Source organism: Rana temporaria, chromosome 1 (genome assembly GCF_905171775.1).
Source record: "Rana temporaria chromosome 1, aRanTem1.1, whole genome shotgun sequence".
NCBI lineage: Eukaryota > Metazoa > Chordata > Amphibia > Anura > Ranidae > Rana > Rana temporaria.
The window spans coordinates 251,348,509-251,367,833 of record NC_053489.1 but is presented as its reverse complement, the minus strand read 5'-3'; the positions used below and the strand labels follow the sequence as shown (position 1 = coordinate 251,367,833).

The 19,325-nt window shown below is 41.7% G+C and overlaps 2 gene segments (V, D, J or C); both read right to left on the bottom strand.

Moving 5' to 3' along the window:
• Positions 1-937: 937 nt before the first annotated feature.
• On the bottom strand, positions 938-1,626 carry LOC120910405. The segment is given in 2 exon segments: positions 938-1,368; positions 1,458-1,626. Coding segments are annotated over 2 exon segments (474 nt in total).
• Positions 1,627-17,630: 16,004 nt separating this feature from the next.
• LOC120940688 lies at positions 17,631-18,633 on the bottom strand. The segment is given in 2 exon segments: positions 17,631-18,253; positions 18,412-18,633. Coding segments are annotated over 2 exon segments (480 nt in total).
• Between the last annotated feature and the right edge of the window lie 692 nt (positions 18,634-19,325).

Here is a 19,325-nt window from a genome sequence, read left to right as displayed (position 1 = left end):
ATCCAGCGTCCTTCATTGCTAGGATGCAGTTGGATTGAGCTGTCCTAAACCTGAAAAGTGGCCATATGCTCTGTACACATGTAAGCATGTAAACCTTTTCATGTAAGTACAACAATTTATGCAGGATCTTGCTACCAGTCTCTGTCAGTGAGATCCAGCAATGATTAGCATATTTTCATTTTGTGGCCCCAAGTAAAGTAAAGGTGAATTCTTTCAGTTCCTACATATGGTGACCCCCCTGTTTTTACTATTTCCCTGACTTCCCATGTGAATGAGGCCTTAGAAAGTGAAAATGCTCTGTCCCTGACTCCAAATTGTTCTCTTACATTGTTAGCGTGTCACACAGGGGCTGGGAGAGATCAGCAGCATTGAGATGCAACAGAGGATGAAAAAAGGTGAAAACCAGCATTTTATAAAAAAAATAATAATAATAATAATAATAATAATAAAAGCTTTAGGTTTGGTTCACATATATGCAAATTGGATACATTTCGAACCACATCTGATTCGTATAACATGTGAACCAGACCGGTTCACAGTTACTGTATGTGGGCCAGTTGCGGTGCAAATAAAAAAAGGGTCCTGTGCATTTTTCAGTCCAGTTCAGGTGCGATTTAAGTGTCAAATTCATATGATAAACGAAAACTGGAATACGCTAAATGGCTCTGCACAGAAACGCACATATTTGCACCTAGTCTTATCAAATGAAATGTCTTCCAATTTGGGTTTACATCTGCTTTAATGGTAGATAAAAAGCATATTCTTGCATAAGCAGTGTGAATAAAATGTCTGCTACTTCAAAACGATTATGAAAAAATTAAATCTTTTTTCAATGGTCTCACTGTCTGGGTTATTTCAGACATAAAAACCAAAAAGATAAAAAAATAAAAAAAATAAACTTTTATTTCTGAGAATATATTGTACGCCCATCTGGGATTTATGTACCGTATATAAATGATAAATAAGGAAATGGACAATCCTGAGTATCTCCTGCAGCCTTGTGGTCAGAAAGGGGAATTGTCTTTATGTTTTTGTATGGAAGATGATGATTTTTAATCGCTGTGTCTCTAGCACAGTAATATGTGGCCGTGTCTTCCACTTTCACATTGTCTATTTGTAGATACGCCGTGTTTATGGATTTATCAGATGTTAATGTGAATCTTCCCTGATATAAAGAGGAATATTCTGTAGCTCCATCATCAGGATCAATCCTCCCAATCCATGTCAGTCCTCTCCCTGGAATCTGTTGAACCCAGTGTATAAAGGTGCTGGAAATCTGAAATCCAGATCCTTTACAGGACATCTTCCAGCTCTCTCCAGGTTTTTTAACTTCTGAATTGGACTGGATAAGTGTTTGTGACATGACTCCTTCATAAGAGAAAGGACAACATTATACATGAGAAATAAATTGTTATCATCAGATCAGTATTATTTAACCCCTTCCTAACCTGACTTACCGAGCAGTAAGGACAGACAGGTGACATAATAAAAAAGAAACATGTTGTATGATTTGCTCTCCGATTACTCTCTGGTCTGGACAGACTTCAGCTTTATACTGAGACACTACGACCTCTCTGTTCAGCTTTTCATCCCCACAGACCTGAGACCAGGAGGAGCGATCATATTTGCATACGGAGTGGAATCTATAAAAAAGCTCCACATCATAAAAGGACTGTATAGTATTTTCAATTATGTTTAATTATTCACATAAAGAGGATCCTTTCTATAGCATGTATGTATCATATATTGTGACAATGGAAAAGGATATGGGAATGACACAGGGTTTTCACGAATGCAGAGAGCATGTTTATCCACTTGCCGACTGCATACTGTATATATATGGCGGCAAGGTGGCTCTCTTGCACAGGATCACGTAGCTAGTACATGATCCTGCACTTCTGTGTCCTGCTCCCACTGTGATTAGACACAGAGGGAGCTGATCTGCGGGTACCGCGGATATGATGCCCGTCAGTACCCGCCAATCATTAGGCAGAGAGCCAGAACGGCGATCTGCCTATGTAAACAAGGTCGATTTCTGTTCTGTCAGTAGGTAAGACATTGACCCTGTGTTCTTGCAAGGCAGGAACATGGATCAATGTCTTCCCATAGTAAAATCACCTCCCCTACAATAAGTAAACACATTGTTAGGTACATAGTTAACCCTTTAATCGCCCCTGATGTTAACCCCTTCCCAGCCAGTGTCAGTCCAGTGACAGTGTATATTTTTTGCTCTGATCACTGTATTAGTATCACTGGTCCCCAAAAAGTGTCAAAAGTTCCCTGGGTGACTCACTTTTTGCCTTACAATTTTGATGCTTCCCTACTAAGACATTGGTAATCTCGATTTATACTTCCAATCTCTGCATTCATGGTATATGTTTATTACTATGTACTACCCCGGGGACCCCTACTGCCTCTCATTTATTTCTTGCCTATCTATTTTTTAGCCTACCTAAGATTACTTTTTCTTTTATCTTCTTTCTCTCTTCTACTTTTTCCTCCTATTTTCTCTTTCCTCTTTATATCGTTTTGGTAGCAGAGCTTTTATTTCCTTGGTTATCATTATACCAATTGTACATAGTTCCAATATGTAGTATAAGATTTTAGATTCTATAATAATTGTTTTATTTTTATTTAAAAACGATACTCTTGATAACAATTAAGACCCTTTTTTTTTATATCTGAGGTCATCTTAGATTAATCTGGTTTTATCCTTTCTTATACAATGTATGACATAATCTTTTGAATGGTTAGATCCATGCTAAAACTGTTTTAGCTAAACTACCTTTAGTTTATGTTGGAACTACAACTCAAATTTATTATCATATATGTGATCTTTTATTTTGTTGCAACTTGCCACCATATGTACTTATGTATGCTAATTGTTAAAATTCAATAAACAAATTTGACAAGAAAAAAGTGTCAGTTAGCGTACGATTTTTCTGCCGCAATATCGCAGTCCCGCTATAAGTGGCTTATCGCCGACATAATATCGCAGTCCCGCTATAAGTCACTGATGCCCCCGCTGTGGCTATGTACGCCAAGTGTATGACATGGGAGCACGCCCGCAAGGTAACCCCCTCGGGAGTTGGCTATTGCGGAGAGGAGCCAAGAGAGCCACCAAGGTACCCCAGAAAATAGCGTTCGGGGCCACTCTGTGCAAAACGAGATGCACAGTGGAGGTGAGTATGACATGTTTGTTATTTGAAAAAAAAAAATGCGAACCTTTACAATCACTTTAACCACTACACTACCATCCGCCGTCATCGATAAGCCTCTCGTTCTGGGAGGACGTCATATGACGTCCTCGCCTTCCCGAGCCACTAGGGGGCACATGCTCCCGCCACGTCACTGGGAACCTCATGCCCGTGCCCGATGGCAGACGGGCACCCGCGATTGCCCAGTAACTGAGCAGGACCGTGGATCTCTGTGTGTAAAAACAGAGATCCACGTCCTGTCAGGGAGAGGAGACCGATGGTGTGTCCCTTGGACATAGGCACACCGATGGGTCACCTTCCCCAGTCAGTCCCCTCCCCCCACAGTAAGAATCACTCACTAGGGTACACATTTAACCCCTTGATCGCCCCCTAAGTGTTAACCCCTTCCCTGCCAGCAGGGCCGTTTGAAGGAATTAGGGGGCCCCAAGCAAAATGGACATGGAGGCCCCCCCCCCCCCCCCGCACGCACAGCGCAGAACCACAGCAAGCAGAAAACCAACAGCCGGGTGGATGGAAGGGGTGATGGTGGGGCAAGATGAATCACTAGTGCCCCAGCATAGCATGACATATAAAAGAGGGCTCCATATGGTGTAGATCAACCAATGAATTCAGACGAAAAATGGTTCCTTACAAAATAGAAACCCTTTAAAAGGATAGTGCAATTCTATAGATAGTATACATGCAGATTTTCACCATTTGGTATTTGTCTTAATTCTTAGGGTCCTTTCACACGGAGCGGACCGTTTTTGTGTCCGCTCCGTGTGTCCGCCAAAGCTCAGCGGGAATCCTCCGTCATCCCCGCTGAGCTGTCGGCGGATAGGGCGGTCCCCGCACACAGTGCAGAGACCGCCCTGTCTCTGCTCCGCTGTCACCTACGGGGGATCGGGTTGCAGACGGACCGTCTGTCCGTCTGCATCCGATCCGTTCCGCCGGACGGAAGAAAAATAGGGTTTCTTTCGTTCGGAAAAGCGGATCCAGACAGACGCGGACGTTAGCGGATGCTCCATCCGCTAACGGACGCAATCCCATAGGGATTCATTACAAGTCCGTAAACGGGCTTGTAATGAGCGGAGGAACGGTCCGCTAGTGTGAAAGGACCCTTAGGATTCAGAACCGATTCGTTTATGTGCGTTTAGACTTTGCAGGGGAACACTAAATAAACATTATTTATTTATAATTCATATCTTCCAGCGTGCACCAGAAGAATGTTCCTAATGATTAAAGGGGAGGTTCACCCTAAAAACGACTTTCTCTTATTACATTTGCCCCCCACATTACAATACGATTATGCCTATTAGTTTTTTTTTTGATGCTGTACATACCTTGATACAGCATATTCACCCGTGGCTTCCGGGTTGCGAGTCCCGCGGGAGTGGGCGTTCCTAACATGCTGGTGATTGACGTTTTGACAAAAAACAAGCTCCCCCCGTCGCGTAAGCCGCGTCACGATTGGCGAAAGGAGCCGAACAGCGATGCGCAGTATAGCGCCGACTCGCCGTTCGGCTCCTTTCGCCAATCGTGACGCGGCTTACGCGAAGGGGGGAGCTCGTTTTTTGTCAAAACGTCAATCACCAGCATGTTAGGAACGCCCACTCCCGTGGGACTCGCAACCCGGAAGCCACGGGTGAATATGCTGTATCAAGGTATGTACAGCATCAAAAAAAAAACTAATAGGCATAATCGTATTGTAATGTGGGGGGCAAATGTAATAAGAGAAAGTCGTTTTTAGGGTGAACCTCCCCTTTAAATCTGCAGAGGAGGCTTGTTGCAAAAGGGGGCGTGTCACTGACCTGTCAAGCTGTCAGGAGTCTATGGCGTCCCGCAGTACCCAGGCGATGAGCGGCTTCCCACAGCCAGTGTCCGGATGGTCTTCAGCGGGATCCCCTTGCTGCCTCCCGGGGCCAGGACTATCGCCGCCAGGTGTCCCCACTTTTCATCCGGCCCGTCCATGACCACCTCCGCCGACATCTTGCTGCGGTCCGGGCACGTCCCCTCCAGCCCCTGTGATCTATTTAAAAATGGCGCCAGTGGCGCCATCGCGTTACTGCACGTGTGCAGGAAACACATTTCCTGAGCTCGGCCGGCTTCAGAACGGGTGCATGGCAACACACAGTGGGTGGAGCAAGATGGCCGCCGCTCCGGAGCTAGGCCGAAGCCGGTAACTTTCCTAGGCCGAGGCTCCGGAGCGCTCCGCGGATCCTATTCATCCTCACCGGGCCCCACTCGGCTGCGGGCCCCGCTAGTTGGGGGCCCCCTTCCAGCTCGGGGCCCCAAGCAATTGCTTGCATTGCCTCTACTGTTCCGACGGGCCTGCCTGCCAGTCACATTTACACAGTAAGTGCATATTTATAGCACTGTTAGCTGTATAAATGTGAATGGTCCCAAAATAGTGTCAAAAGTGTCCGATGCTTCCGCCATAATGTCGCAGTCATGATAAAAATCGCAGATAACCGCCATTACTATTAAAAAAATAAAGAAAATTAAAATGCTATAAATCTATCCCCTATTTTGTAGCCGCTATAACTTTTGCGCAAACCAATCAATAAACGCTTATTGCGATTTTTTTAACCATAAATATGTAGAAGAATACGTATCGGCCAAAACTGAGAATTTTTTTTTTTTTTTTATATATTTTTTGGGGATATTTATTAAAGCAAAAAGTAAAAAATATTGCTTTTTTTTTCAAAATGGTCGCTCTTCTTTTGTTTATAGCGCAAAAAAAAATCGCAGAGGTGATCAAATACCACCAAAGGAAAGCTCTATTTGTGGGGAAAAATTATTAAAATGTAATTTGGGTACAACATTGCATGACCGCGCAATTGTCATTCAAAGTGTGACAGCGCTGAAAGCTGAAAAATGGCTTGGGCAGAAAGGGGGTGAAAGTGCACAGTATTGAGGTTGTTAATGAATCTGATTATATGTTTGGGAAATATGTTGAGAGTTTTCTTTATTCACCTGAATGAATCAACTCTAAAAGCCCTTTCACACTCACAGCGCCCAGGCATTGCTTTTCGGTCGCTAGCAGGGCAATTTTAACCCCCGATTGCGCCCGAAAAAGGTGGGCCTAGCAAAACCAAAAGCCAGAGAATTGAGCCAAACTTAATTACATTTCGAAATTTGGCCGGTCCCTGCCCGTGATCTTGCCATGAATTTCCTTGTTTACGCACTTTTGGGTAACACTTTTTGAAAAGCAATCAGTGAACTTTTTATTAAGAGTGCAGCTATATAGTGTTAGATGTTCTGGAGGTAATCCTGCTGTCTCATAAATTACTGCATTTTTTGTTTGTTTGTTTGTTTCAATTTTAAACAGGTTTAATGCAATGCAACCCTGAGCCAAGCGTTGCTTTGCAGCCCCATTGACTTGAATGGGTCATTTTGAACGGAGATGTCGCCTGTCAGCTCAGCATGCTGTGTGAAATGTTCCGTGTTACAAAGTATTGTGGGTGGGGCATGTATACAGTCCCCTCTGGTTGTATGGTAGGCTTTAGGTGAGCAGTTGGGGAGGGTGGTAAATGTGGCCTCTTTTTACTGCTCCTTCCAGATGCCTGTGTGAAACAGGCACTATAGAGTGACAACGTCTGTCCCTGACTCCCAATTGTTCTCCTGCATTGTTATCATGTCACATAAGAGCTGGGAGAGATCAACGGCACTGAGATGAATGGCACAAAGGATGAAAAAAGGTGAAAATTATTATTTTGTTAAAAAAAAAAATGAGCGATGATTGTGTTGTGTTCAATTAAGAATGTGTAGTTTTTAGATAAACTGTTAGGCCTCGTACACACGATAGGTTAAACAGAGGACAATGGTCTGAAGGACCGTTTTCATCGGTCAAAACCGATCGTGTGTGGGCCCCATAGGTTATTTAACCATAGGTTAAAAAAAGCTAACTTGCTTTAAAATTAACCAATGGATTCCTAACTGATAGGTCAAAACCGATCATTAGTAGGCACAACCATCGGTTAAAAATCCATGCATGCTCAGAATCAAGTCGACGCATGCTTGGAAGCATTAGACTTAGTTTTTTTCAGCATGTCGTTGTGTTTTACGTCACCGCGTTCTGACACGATCGGTTATTTAACCTATGGTGTGTAGGTGTGACGGAACATCAGTCAACTTCATTGGTTAACCTTTGACAACTGTCCTTCAGACTGTTGTCCTCTGGTTAACCTATCGTGTGTACGAGGCTTTAGTCGTACTATGTTATGCACACGACTATGTGCACCCGTTGGCCAGGGTATGCCCCAATGGCCCTGTTTTGTACTGCAAAGGAAAAAAAAATATTCAATAAAGAGAAAAAAAAAAAAAGAAAATGCCAGTTACTTATGATTCTTTAGCAAACTAAATATCCTACAGTTAGGGATTACAGCTGCTTTAATGGCATCCAAAAAGCTTATTTTTGTATGGCAGTGCAAATCAAATGTCTGCTATTTGAAACTATTTGGGTAAAAATATAATCTTTCTCCTAATGGTCTCAGAATATTAATGCCACCGTCTGGATTATTTCAGAAATAAAAAACAGAGATGATACAAAAATAGAAATATAATATATTTTTGAGAATATATTGTACGCCCATCTGGGGTTTATGTATATAAATGATAAATAATGAAATGTACAATCCTGAGTATCTCCTGCAGCCTTGTGGTCAAAAAGGGGAATTGTCTTTATGTTTTTGTATGGAAGATGATGATTTTTAATTGCTGTGTGTCTAGCACAGTAATATGTGGCCGTGTCTTCCACTTTCACATTGTCTATTTGTAGATATGCCGTGTTTATGGATTTATCAGATGTTATTGTGAATCTCCCCTGATATGAAGAGGAATATTTTGTCTCTCCATCAGCAGGATCAATCCTCCCAATCCATGTCAGTCCTCTCCCTGGAATCTGTTGAACCCAGTGTATAAAGGTGCTGGAAATCTGAAATCCAGATCCTTTACAGGACATCTTCCAGCTTTCTCCAGGTTTTTTAACTTCTGAATTGGACTGGATAAGTGTTTCTGCCGTGACTCCTTCATAAGAGAAAGGACAACGTTATACATGAGAAATAAATTGTTATCATCAGATCAGTATTATTTAACCCTTTCCTGAATGAATGAATGAATGAATGAATGACTTGTATAGCGCAACGCATGCGAACTGAATCGCCTCTGGTCCTAACCTGACTTACCGAGCAGTAAGGACAGACAGGTGACATAATAAAAAAGAAACATGTTGTATGATTTGCTCTCCGATTTCTCTCAGTTCTGGACAGACTTCAGCTTTATACTAAGACACTACGACCTCTCTGTTCAGCTTTTCATCCCCACAGACCTGAGACCAGGAGGAGCGATCATATTTGCATAAGGAGTGGAATCTATAAAAAAGCTTCACATCATAAAACGACTGCATAGTGTTTTCAATAATATTTAATTAGTCACATAAAGGGAATTCTTTCTACAGCATGTATATGGTATATTATATATATAAATGGCAGCCTTTATACCCTTAGGTTTCCTGCTTTACAGAGTGACTCAAGAGTTACATAGGGGGTTATTTATGAAAGGCAAATCCACTTTACACTACAAGTGCAAACTACAAGTGCAAAGTGCAAAGCTGATTTTATCATCCAATTATGTGCAAGCTAAAATGCTGGTTTTTATTTTTCTTGCATGTCCCCCTCGGATATACAGCCACTTTCAGTTTGCACTTGTAGTTTGCACTTGTAGTGCAAAGTGGATTTACCTTTTTCGTAAATAGCCTCCATAGAAACATAACAATATGATGGCAGAAAAAAGACCAAGTGGTCCATTGAGCATGTTTCTTTTCTTTTTTCTTTTTTTTGAGTTATATATGATTTGTGTTTTATATTTGCTTTTAGTTTTTTTTTTTCTTTTTTTTCTTACTTTGCAATGAAAACACACAGACTGCATAAGGAAAGACTAGAGTCCGTTAGGAAACTGTACCTTGATTCCGATAGCTAGCTTTTTGGGTAATAAACTTATTTGTTTCCTTTTGTGTTCTTATTTTGAATATTTTGTCTTTTTTTTCTTATTTTATTTTATTTTTATTTTTTATTTGAGGTCACCAGCCACTTTTAGCTGCTGTCTTGTCCAAATATTTTTTTTTTCTTTTTGCTACAAGGCTTCCCTTTGAAGAAAAAAGACTTTTGTTTAGAGGTGGTATTTTTTGGATTTTATTTGTTGCTTTTTATTTTTTATCTTATGTTGAAATTGCTTTGGAGCGCTTAAAGGGTCACTAAAGGAAAACATTTTTTTGCCTAAAATTAATGTCTGCAAGGTAGACAGACAGAATAGTGTAATGATTATGTTAAAAAACGAGTAAATAACTATTAAATTCCTTCATCTATATCACCTCCGGCATTATAGTTTCTGTTCTCTCATTCACTTCTTGGTTTGCATCGTTTGTTCATGTAAGAACTACATTTCCCAGTATGAATTGCGGCACGCCCAGTAATTCACACCTCCTTGAAGTCTCTAACACGTAGAGAGCGTCCTGCCGCACAGATGTAGCTCCCAGGAGGGGGTGAGCACGTTACTCACCACCACAGTAAAGCCTCCCGTCACGGTGGTGAGTAACAATCAGACAAGCAGGAAGTGAACAGAACAAAGAAGAAATAGAGCAACTTCTGAGCAAAAACGAACAATGAGGAAGTGAAAAGAGGAATGTCTGCAGGTAAAGGATGCTTATTATGAAAAAAAATATTTCCTTTACAACCCCTTTAACTGACTTGTTACTATTGTTCTGTTCTTTAAACTACCTTTTGTTTGCAGCATACATCTGCATCATTTGAATAAAAAAAAAACTAAGTGCAAGAACAGTATAACGGTTCACCACCTCACATTATATCACTTACATTCAATGCACCCCCTGCCCAATCCCCTTTGATATTATCCCTGATTAGTACATTTCAGCTAATTCTCCCTCAATGTCCTGTTGCTGGTCAGTATAAGCTTTATAGAAATTGGTCATTGGCAGGACAGTTTTGCATCAGCAAGCATAAAGATAGCCACAGCAAACTACTGGTCAATCTCTAAAAAAAAAAAAATGTTCTGTTTTAATAATTGTTAGGCTGAGTGAGACTAACAAAGTAGAAATCATATTCTAGTGCTTAAGTAATTAACATCAATATTAAGCAAATGTTAGAGCAATTGCATGGGGCCCCTAATACCCCCCATAATTAGATAATCTAGATATCTCTCTATTTAATACAGTAATAAAAATGTGAAAGTGCTGATTTGTATAAATGGGAATATCATATAGGAAATCTTTAAATAATGGCTCAAAATATGTATTCACAGGGAATACACTACACTTTACTATATGGATAATGCATTTTAGACAGGGTAACCAAATAGTTCAGCTCACAGATGATCACTGGCTAAAATATCTGTGCCAAAGTTGATTTTAGATCTTCCTAACAGTACAACTGACAGCTAAAAAGGAGTGATGTAAGATCAAATTATACCTTACTTCAGTAAAAAATAAAGACATGTTTAGTGGAGAATTCACTTTTAAAAACTGATTTTATATTAGATAATTTTCTAGAGCATTTATCCTGGTAAGCATACCTCCCAACCCACCCGGATTCTGCGGGAACTTCACGCACAGGAAGGAGAAGAAAATTTTCTGAGGGGAGACATGCGAGGAGAACTGACAGGCTGTGCAGTGGTGAGTGGCAAGAACTTCACATCCATCCACGGCAACCCCCCCACTCACCCGCTCAACAACTCGGATCCTCCCCCCCCCCCTCCACAACTTTGATCATCCCCCGCCCACCCGCCCCCGCTCAACAACTTCGATTGGATTGCCCCCCCCGCCGCTCAACAAAAATGTCCCGCAGTGGATTTTTAAAATGTTGGGAGGTATGCTGGTAAGTATTGTCCTCCAACATTGATTAAAGAGGATGTTCAGTCTCCTTGATTGAGTCCTCCACCACCACCACCATTTTCGATAGTCAAGTTTCAAATTTGCTAAAGGGCTCTACCCATCCTTTGGAACCTAAAAAGAGCCCTGTAGTGCAGTGGTCATCAACCCTGTCATCAGGGCCCACTAACAGGCCAGGTTTTATGTATTACCTTGGGGAGATGTAGACTAGAATACTGCAATCACTGAGCAGCAAATGATATCACCTGTGATGTATTTCAGTTATCTTGCAGACCTGGCCTGTTAGTGGGCCCTGAGGACAGGGTTGATGGCCACTGCTGTAGTGCATCTGTGCATGGGCAGAAAGAGAGGTCCCAGGCCTCCTTCATTGTGTGTTCCTCATGTACTTGAGCAAGGAAACTTGCGCATGTACAAAAAAAACAATTGTCTCTGCCGGGTGCTGAAAGCCCAGCAGATACCTTCAGTACATCTGGGCATGCGTATGGAACTTCATTCTCTCTTAGGCAAGAAGGCAGCCTCCTGTGATTTCCTGTAGAAGCCTGGGATCATTTCTTCAGTTCTAAGAAACTGAAAGTATTTTGTCACTTCAGGTTTCGCCGGTTGTAAACAAACCATTTGTGGTTTGTAAACAGCATCGGATCATACCGATCTTGATATGATTCTAAGCTTTTAATAGGTTTTAAGAGCAGAGGAGACATCTGAGGTCTAGTAGACCACAGATATATCAGTAAAGAGGATCTGCCATGCCTATTGTTATCACAAGGGATGTTTACAGTGTAAAAATAATAAAAAATAAATGTTTAAAGCACCCCCGTTCCCAAATGCTTGCACGCAAAGGAAAACGCACATGTCGGCTCCCCATCGTACGTAAGCAGTGATCGCACCACACATGTGAGGTATCGTTAGATCCAGAGCAAAAATTCTATCACCAGACCTTCTGTGTAAATCTGAAGTTGTATAATGGCTTTTAAAGGATTGCCTATGGATAATAGAGTTTAGGTAGTTTGTCGCTGTAGCACAGACATGTGCAATTTTTTTGGAATGGGTATTATATGGTGTTTTTTTGTGAATTACAATTCATGACATTTATTTTTTCTCCCAAAAAATATGTTTGGAAAACCACTGTGCAAATACCGTGCAACATAAAACATTGCAACACCCACCATTTTATTTTCTGGGCCCTATGCTTTGAAAAAATATAGGGCTAGATTCAGAAAGATGAGCGCATCTTTCTTCCGGCGTAACGTATCTCCGAACACTGAACCACCTCTCCACAAGTCAGCTGTGCGCGTCTGTTACCCATCCCCTGATTGGCTTAAACGATAGGTGTGGCTATTGGACGCCTATCAGGAGGAGAGGATGGGAGATGAGGATGGCAGGAGACTAATGGAGGACCCCGCTCGTGGCCGTCACCTACTGCCCCACCGAGACAGGATAAGTGCCGGGCGAGCAGGTGGGGGGGATTCACAGTGGTAACATTCGATTGGCATAGTTGCAGCATTTGATGGGCACACTGGCGGCATTTAATGGGCACAGTGGCAGCATTTAAATGGGCACAGTGGCAGCGTTTGATGGCACAGTGGCAGAGTTTGATGGGCACAGTGGCAGCATTTGATGGGCATAGTGGCGGCATTTGATGGGAACAGTGGTGGTGTTTGATGGCACAGTGGCAGCTTTTGATGGGCACAGTGGCTGTAAATGATGGGCACAGTGGCTGCAATTGATGGGCACAGTGTCTGCAATTTGGAGCACCAGCCGCCATTGGTTTATATGTGCGTGAATATGTGCATTTATATATGTGTGTGTTTTTATGTGTGTGTGTGTGTGTGTGTGTTTTTACATGTATGTATGCGCTTTTAAACCTGACCCCCTATATGTGTACATCAGAAAAAAAATTCTATAGTTCATAGTACCAGCAAATAAATATTGTGCCTCCGAAAAGCGATCCATGCTCAGATCGCTTTTCAGAGGCATTTGACAGCCGGTAAAGAGGCAATATGTTGTCTACTGACCGCCTGTTTTAACCTCTTAAATGCATCATCACTATGCAGTGTAGCCCCATTCACCTAGGGGTATACTTCAAGGGTGCTCTGACTGGAAAAAGATTTGTGAAACACTGACATAGAGCAACCGATCCCCCCATGTTCCTCCTGCAGCCGCTGAATGCCTGCGGGAGGGAGAGGAAGAGAAGCAGGGGGAAATTGAGAAATCGGTTTCTTTATATGCAGCCACCCACATGCGACCGGGACCTGTTGTTCCACCACGGGCTCGGCGAAAAGAGCCCTGTCTGGGAGTCAGGGGGGCCCTTCATGGTTTCTTGCATCGGGAACCCTGAAGGTTCTAGTTACACCACTGCTGTGGTCTCTTGCACAATAATACTTTGCAGTGTCTGAACTTAGTCAGCCTGTCAATCTTAGGCAGAGCAGTGGATCCACTTTTGGATGGAGTGACTCGGCCCTTGAAACTATCAGCAATAGGATTGTCATATCCGATTCTAAATGCTGAGATCCAAACCAGGTTTCCTCCAGTGGCTTGTCTGATCCAGTGCATGTGGTTATCATTTACATGATAACCACTGACTGAACAACTTAACTCAATGGACTTTCCAATTTCTGCAATTTCTGCATTTTTCTAAATCAATACGATGGATGCCGATGTCCCTTTGGGAAAAAATAGTATGTAAGAATAAATACACATGGTAATATTATATTAAAGTTTTTATTTTTATTTTTCCTATTCACCAACTTACTAAAAATATACAGAATGATTGCATAAAATATATGCAGGTCCATCACTATAGACATTCAACCCCTTAGATTTTTAATCTTTATCTGGAAATGTCTGAATAGATTTGTACAACCTTCTGTGCTTTTAAACTAAAACAACAAATCATTTGCATATTGTTATGTATTGAGATATGATTTCAAATCTTTCTTTCGGCATTATGTTGCTCAAGTATCATCTACAGAACAAAAGGACATAAATAGGTAACTTTCTGGGAAAACTTATTTGGTAAGTTGCCCATAGGCATTAGATAATTTGAACCTGACATCATAACTGTGCATAGTGCGCCCCAGCAGACAAACCTTAAAAGAGATTTTTTTTTAATGGTAGATCGGGGTATTAAATGAAAACTCAAAAAGGTCTGGTCAGTAAAATTTTCTTCCAGCAGAGGTACAAATCTCATGTTTGTGCTATGACTCAGATCACTCATATCACAGTCCTCCCCATTTAGCACTTTTTTTTTAGCTTGGGCCTAATGGTAAATCCTGGACCTCGTGTTTTTTCTGTGCAGGTACCGGTCAGTATGAGGTCCGGGAAGTGGCCATGCAAGGTACATGTAAGCGCATTATACTGTTTAATTTGGATTCCCCGTTAGATTTATTGAAACATCAAAATTACATTTCATTCATTTGAGCTCAGCTGCAGTGCCTAGAAATAGACAGTACACAGAGCCTCCAGGTGAGCTCCAGCCTGTTACAGAAAATGCATACAATATGCATATTTCCGAACCACACTGGTAAGCACCCAGGGTCAATTATTGTTTTCTGTGTGCCCTTGCACAGACCTGTATTTTTGTAGTGCAGAAAAACACTGGTGTTTTTACAAGTGTGAACATGTCCTTACATCGTCTATGCTCAAATGGGTAGTTTTGGTGCCTTCAAAGTCCTGTTATTAATATTGTCTTTCTTGGTGAAACAAGTATTGAAAATTACAGAAAAATTGCATTTGCTTCACTTTTTCAATATTTCTCCCTAATGAAAACTTAAAGGAGTTGTAAAGGAAAACATTTTTTTTGCTGAAATGACTGTTTACATGGTATAGAGACATAATAGTTAACTGATTCCTTTTAAAAATTATTAAAAATAGATAAAAATCAATCATATAATGTACCTACAGTTTCAGTTTCGTTTTTGCATGTTGTTTCCTGCTTCTGTGATGTACAGACACTCAGAGCCAATACAGGGCAGTAATGTTTTGTAAAACAAAACTGATTGGTGTTGAGGGGCTTTAGACCCACAGTAATCACACCTCCTTGATTAGTGACCACAGAGAGAAAGCTCCCATGACTTTTTTCATCAGGAAACAGACAACCAGGAAGTGTCTAGAACAGAGAAGAATTACAGCAACATCAGAGCAAAAACAAACAATGAGGACATAAAACGAGGACTGCAGTTAGGTAAAGGAAGCTATTTAGCTAAAAAGAAAAATTCCTTTAGTGACCCTTCAAGCGATAAAAATCAATTTCTCTAAATCTGCTACTAAGTTAAACCATAGACCCATTTAGATCTTTGCTTTGTGGTAGGAAGAATGTGTAGCAATGCATTCACCAATGGCACCCCAACACACTGTATATTAGCAGCCAATAGACAAAGCACTACAATGCTCCACAATCTAGGGAAGTTTCAAGGTACCCTATTGGTAAAAAAAAGCATGTTTGCAGCCCTTTTCAGACTATGCCAAGTGTGTGGGCAGAGTCATATGCATCCATGCACGTGGGGTACCTCCCACATGGAGCGTGCCGATCAGGCAATGAGCGCGGTCATGTGAAGAATTTAACATTAGGGCAGTTCCTCAATTTAGAAATGAGCCTTCTCATGAAGCATTAAAGTGCAGAGTTCCTCTGAAAAGCAACTTGTTTCATGTCACTACACACTTGCATGTTTGCATTAGGGGAGGACATGCTGATCCTGTGCCCACTCCACCAGTACAGCGAACCTCTCTTACTTCACTCCCAGTAACAGAATGGGGTCCCGCTGAGCACCTAGCACAGACCTCAAACTTGCTCTCACTTAACTCTTTCCTTCCGTACCTCGTGACCAGGCTATGGATCTCTGTAATGCTAGTCTGCACTTGGTTGCTATAGGAGATGGATCCCTAAGGGGTAGCCAGAACACCGACTCCCCTCGCTACCAGAGGACTTGCCACCCTACCAGGTATCACGCTTAATGGCTGGTTGCTTGTAGCTTGTTGCTTCACTTGGTTACCCATGGCAACTACACTCCCCCCTTGTCTTGCAGAGTTAACCTTTTGTAGTAGTGTTACTTAATACCCCACATGTGCTTTACAGACCCTTCAAGTTCATTGGCATACACCAGAACCAGCATGCACCCCTTTGAACACCTTTAGATCAGACTTAGAACTCTTAATGTAACTTTACTGTTGTAATGCAATATGGCAATGCAAAATGAATAACGTCCTGTCCCTGATCTTTGATGCTGTCCGTGACCCCCAGTATCTTCAGCACCTCCCTTGCACTCATAGGTGCGTCCCTGTTCAATACTCCAGATGCCAATGTCCTTGCGTCCATTGATCTTGATTGCCCCCTATTTATATCACAGGTGGGCCCACCAAAACTAAAAGCCCGGGAATTCAGCCGAACATAATTAAACCCCCCCAGCCTGGGCTAGCTGCTAAAGCAACTAGCTACACATACATATTCCAAGATACAAGTTCCCATTGGCGCAAAATATGTTCCTTTAACATAAAATGGATTACCTAATATAAATAAAATGATACCTATACAAATGAAAATATGAACATAAGAAGCAACAGCTCAACGTTGCCCAACCTTATGTGCATAGCTTACTACGTGTAGCGGGCTCCTTTTATACACATACACATTCCAGCCTGCCTACAAGCAGACAATGGATGAGTAATTTTTTGTTCAACAAGTGGGTGGAATGAAAAATAATGACTCAACCCCCATCCACACATTCAATTGAGATGGGGGAATCCTCCCTGGTGAGGTATTGTATTCTGACAGCGGGAAGACTACCCACCATCAGAATATACCGATCAGCACTGCCAGCTATAAAGGGTGGTCCAGTAGGGAAAATTGACCTCTGTACAACCAGCCTGCCCATTCATGGATCAAAATTTGGCAGGTCCCCGATGAACAGGCCCAATTTCAATCCATGTATGCCAGGTATTAAGAGGGAAATAGTGAGAGAAAGTTTCAGAGACTTATTTGGATAAGGTAATTTTAAAATAATTCCCAGTGATCTGTATCTAATGAGTGCAGCTGTCTGCTGTTAGATGTCCAGGATGCGATCTTCCTGTCTCCTTAATGGCTGTTTTTGTAGTTTTTGTTTCAATTTTAAATGGATCTAATGCAATGCAACCCTGAGCCAAGGGTTTGGCTTGCGGCTGCTTTGCAGCCCCATTGGCTTGAATGGGTAATTTTAAAAGGAGGTGCCACCTGTCAGCATGTGCATGACATTTTCTGTGATGCAAAGCATTGTGGGTGGGGCATGTGAACAGTTGCCTCTGGCCTGTTTTTACTGCTCCTTCCAGAAGCCTGTGTGAAACAGGCTCTATAGACTGACAATGTCTGTCCCTAACTCCCAATTGTTCCTCTGCATTGTTATCATGTTACATAGGGGCTCTGAGATGAATGGCACAACGAATGAAAAACTGTGAAAATAATTATTTGCTTAAAAAAAAAGAAAATGCCAGTTACTTATGATTCCTTAGCAAACAAAATGTCTTCCAGTTAGGGATTTCAGCTGCTTTAATGGCAGACAAAAGGCTTATTTGTGTATACTGTAGGCAGTGCAAATCAAATGTCTGCTATTTGAAACTATTTGGGTAAAAAGTTCATCTTTCTCCTAAAGCCCTCAGAATATTAATACCACTGTCTGGATTATTTCAGAAATAAAAAACAGAAAGGATACAAAAATAGAAAGACATATTTCTGACAACATATACCAAACTCACATGGGGTTTATGTATATCAATGATAAATAATGAAATGGACAATCCTGAGTATCTCCTGCAGCCTTGTGGTCAGAAAGGGGAATTGTCTTTATGTTTTTGTATGGAAGATGATGATTTTTAATCGCTGTGTCTCTAGCACAGTAATATGTGGCCGTGTCTTCCACTTTCACATTGTCTATTTGTAGATACGCCGTGTTTATGGACTTATCAGATGTTATTGTGAATCTTCCCCGATATGAAGAGGAATATTTTACATTTCCATTAGCAGGATCAATCCTCCCAATCCATGTCAGTCCTCTCCCTGGAATCTGTTGAACCCAGTGTATATAGGTGCTGGAAATCTGAAATCCAGATCCTTTACAGGACATCTTCCAGCTCTCTCCAGGTTTTTTAACTTCTGAATTGGACTGGATAAGTGTTTCTGCCGTGACTCCTTCATAAGAGAAAGGACAACGTTATACATGAGAAATAAATTGTTATCATCAGATCAGTATTATTTAACCCTTTCCTGAATGAATGAATGAATGAATGAATGACTTGTATAGCGCAACGCATGCGAACTGAATCGCCTCTGGTCCTAACCTGACTTACCGAGCAGTAAGGACAGACAGGTGACATAATAAAAAAGAAACATGTTGTATGATTTGCTCTCCGATTTCTCTCAGTTCTGGACAGACTTCAGCTTTATACTAAGACACTACAACCTCTCTGTTCACCTTTTCATCCCCACAGACCTGAGACCAGGAGGAGCGATCACATTTGCATAAAGAGTGGAATCTATAAAAACGCTTCACGTCATGAAAGGCCTGTATAGTATTTAACTAGTCACATAAAGTGAATCCTTTCTACAGCATGTATACTGTATATTATATACAGTATATACATGGCAGCCTTTATACGCCCAGGTTCCCTGCTTTACAGAGTGACTTAAGGGTTACATAGAAACATAAAAATATGATGAATTTATAAAGAATATTTTTTTTTGAGTCATATATGATTTTTGTTTTATTTTTGCTTTTAGATTAGTTTTGCTTTGTTTGTTTTTTGTTTTTTTAACTTTGCAATGAAAACACACAAACTGCATAATGAAAGACTAGGGTCAGTTAGAAAACAGTACCTTAATTCTGATTGCTAACTCTTTGGCCTCGTACACACGGACGGACTGTCCGCTGAAAATGGTCCGCCGGACCGTTTTCAGCAGACATGTCCGCTCGAGATTTCTGTCTGATGGTTGTACACACCATCAGACAGAAATCCGCGTGGACACGAAGCGCGGTGACGTGGCCGCGCCGTCGCCGCGACGATGACGCCGCGACGTGCGCGGCCCTGGAAGGTCAATGCTTCCACGCATGCGTCGAATCACTTCAACGCATGCAAGGGCTTTCGGCCGAGCGGACATGTACGGTGAGTCTGTACAGACGACCGAACATGTCCGACGGACAGGCTTCCAGCGGACATGTTTCTTAGCATGCTAAGAAACATTTGTCCGCTGGAAACCTGTCTGA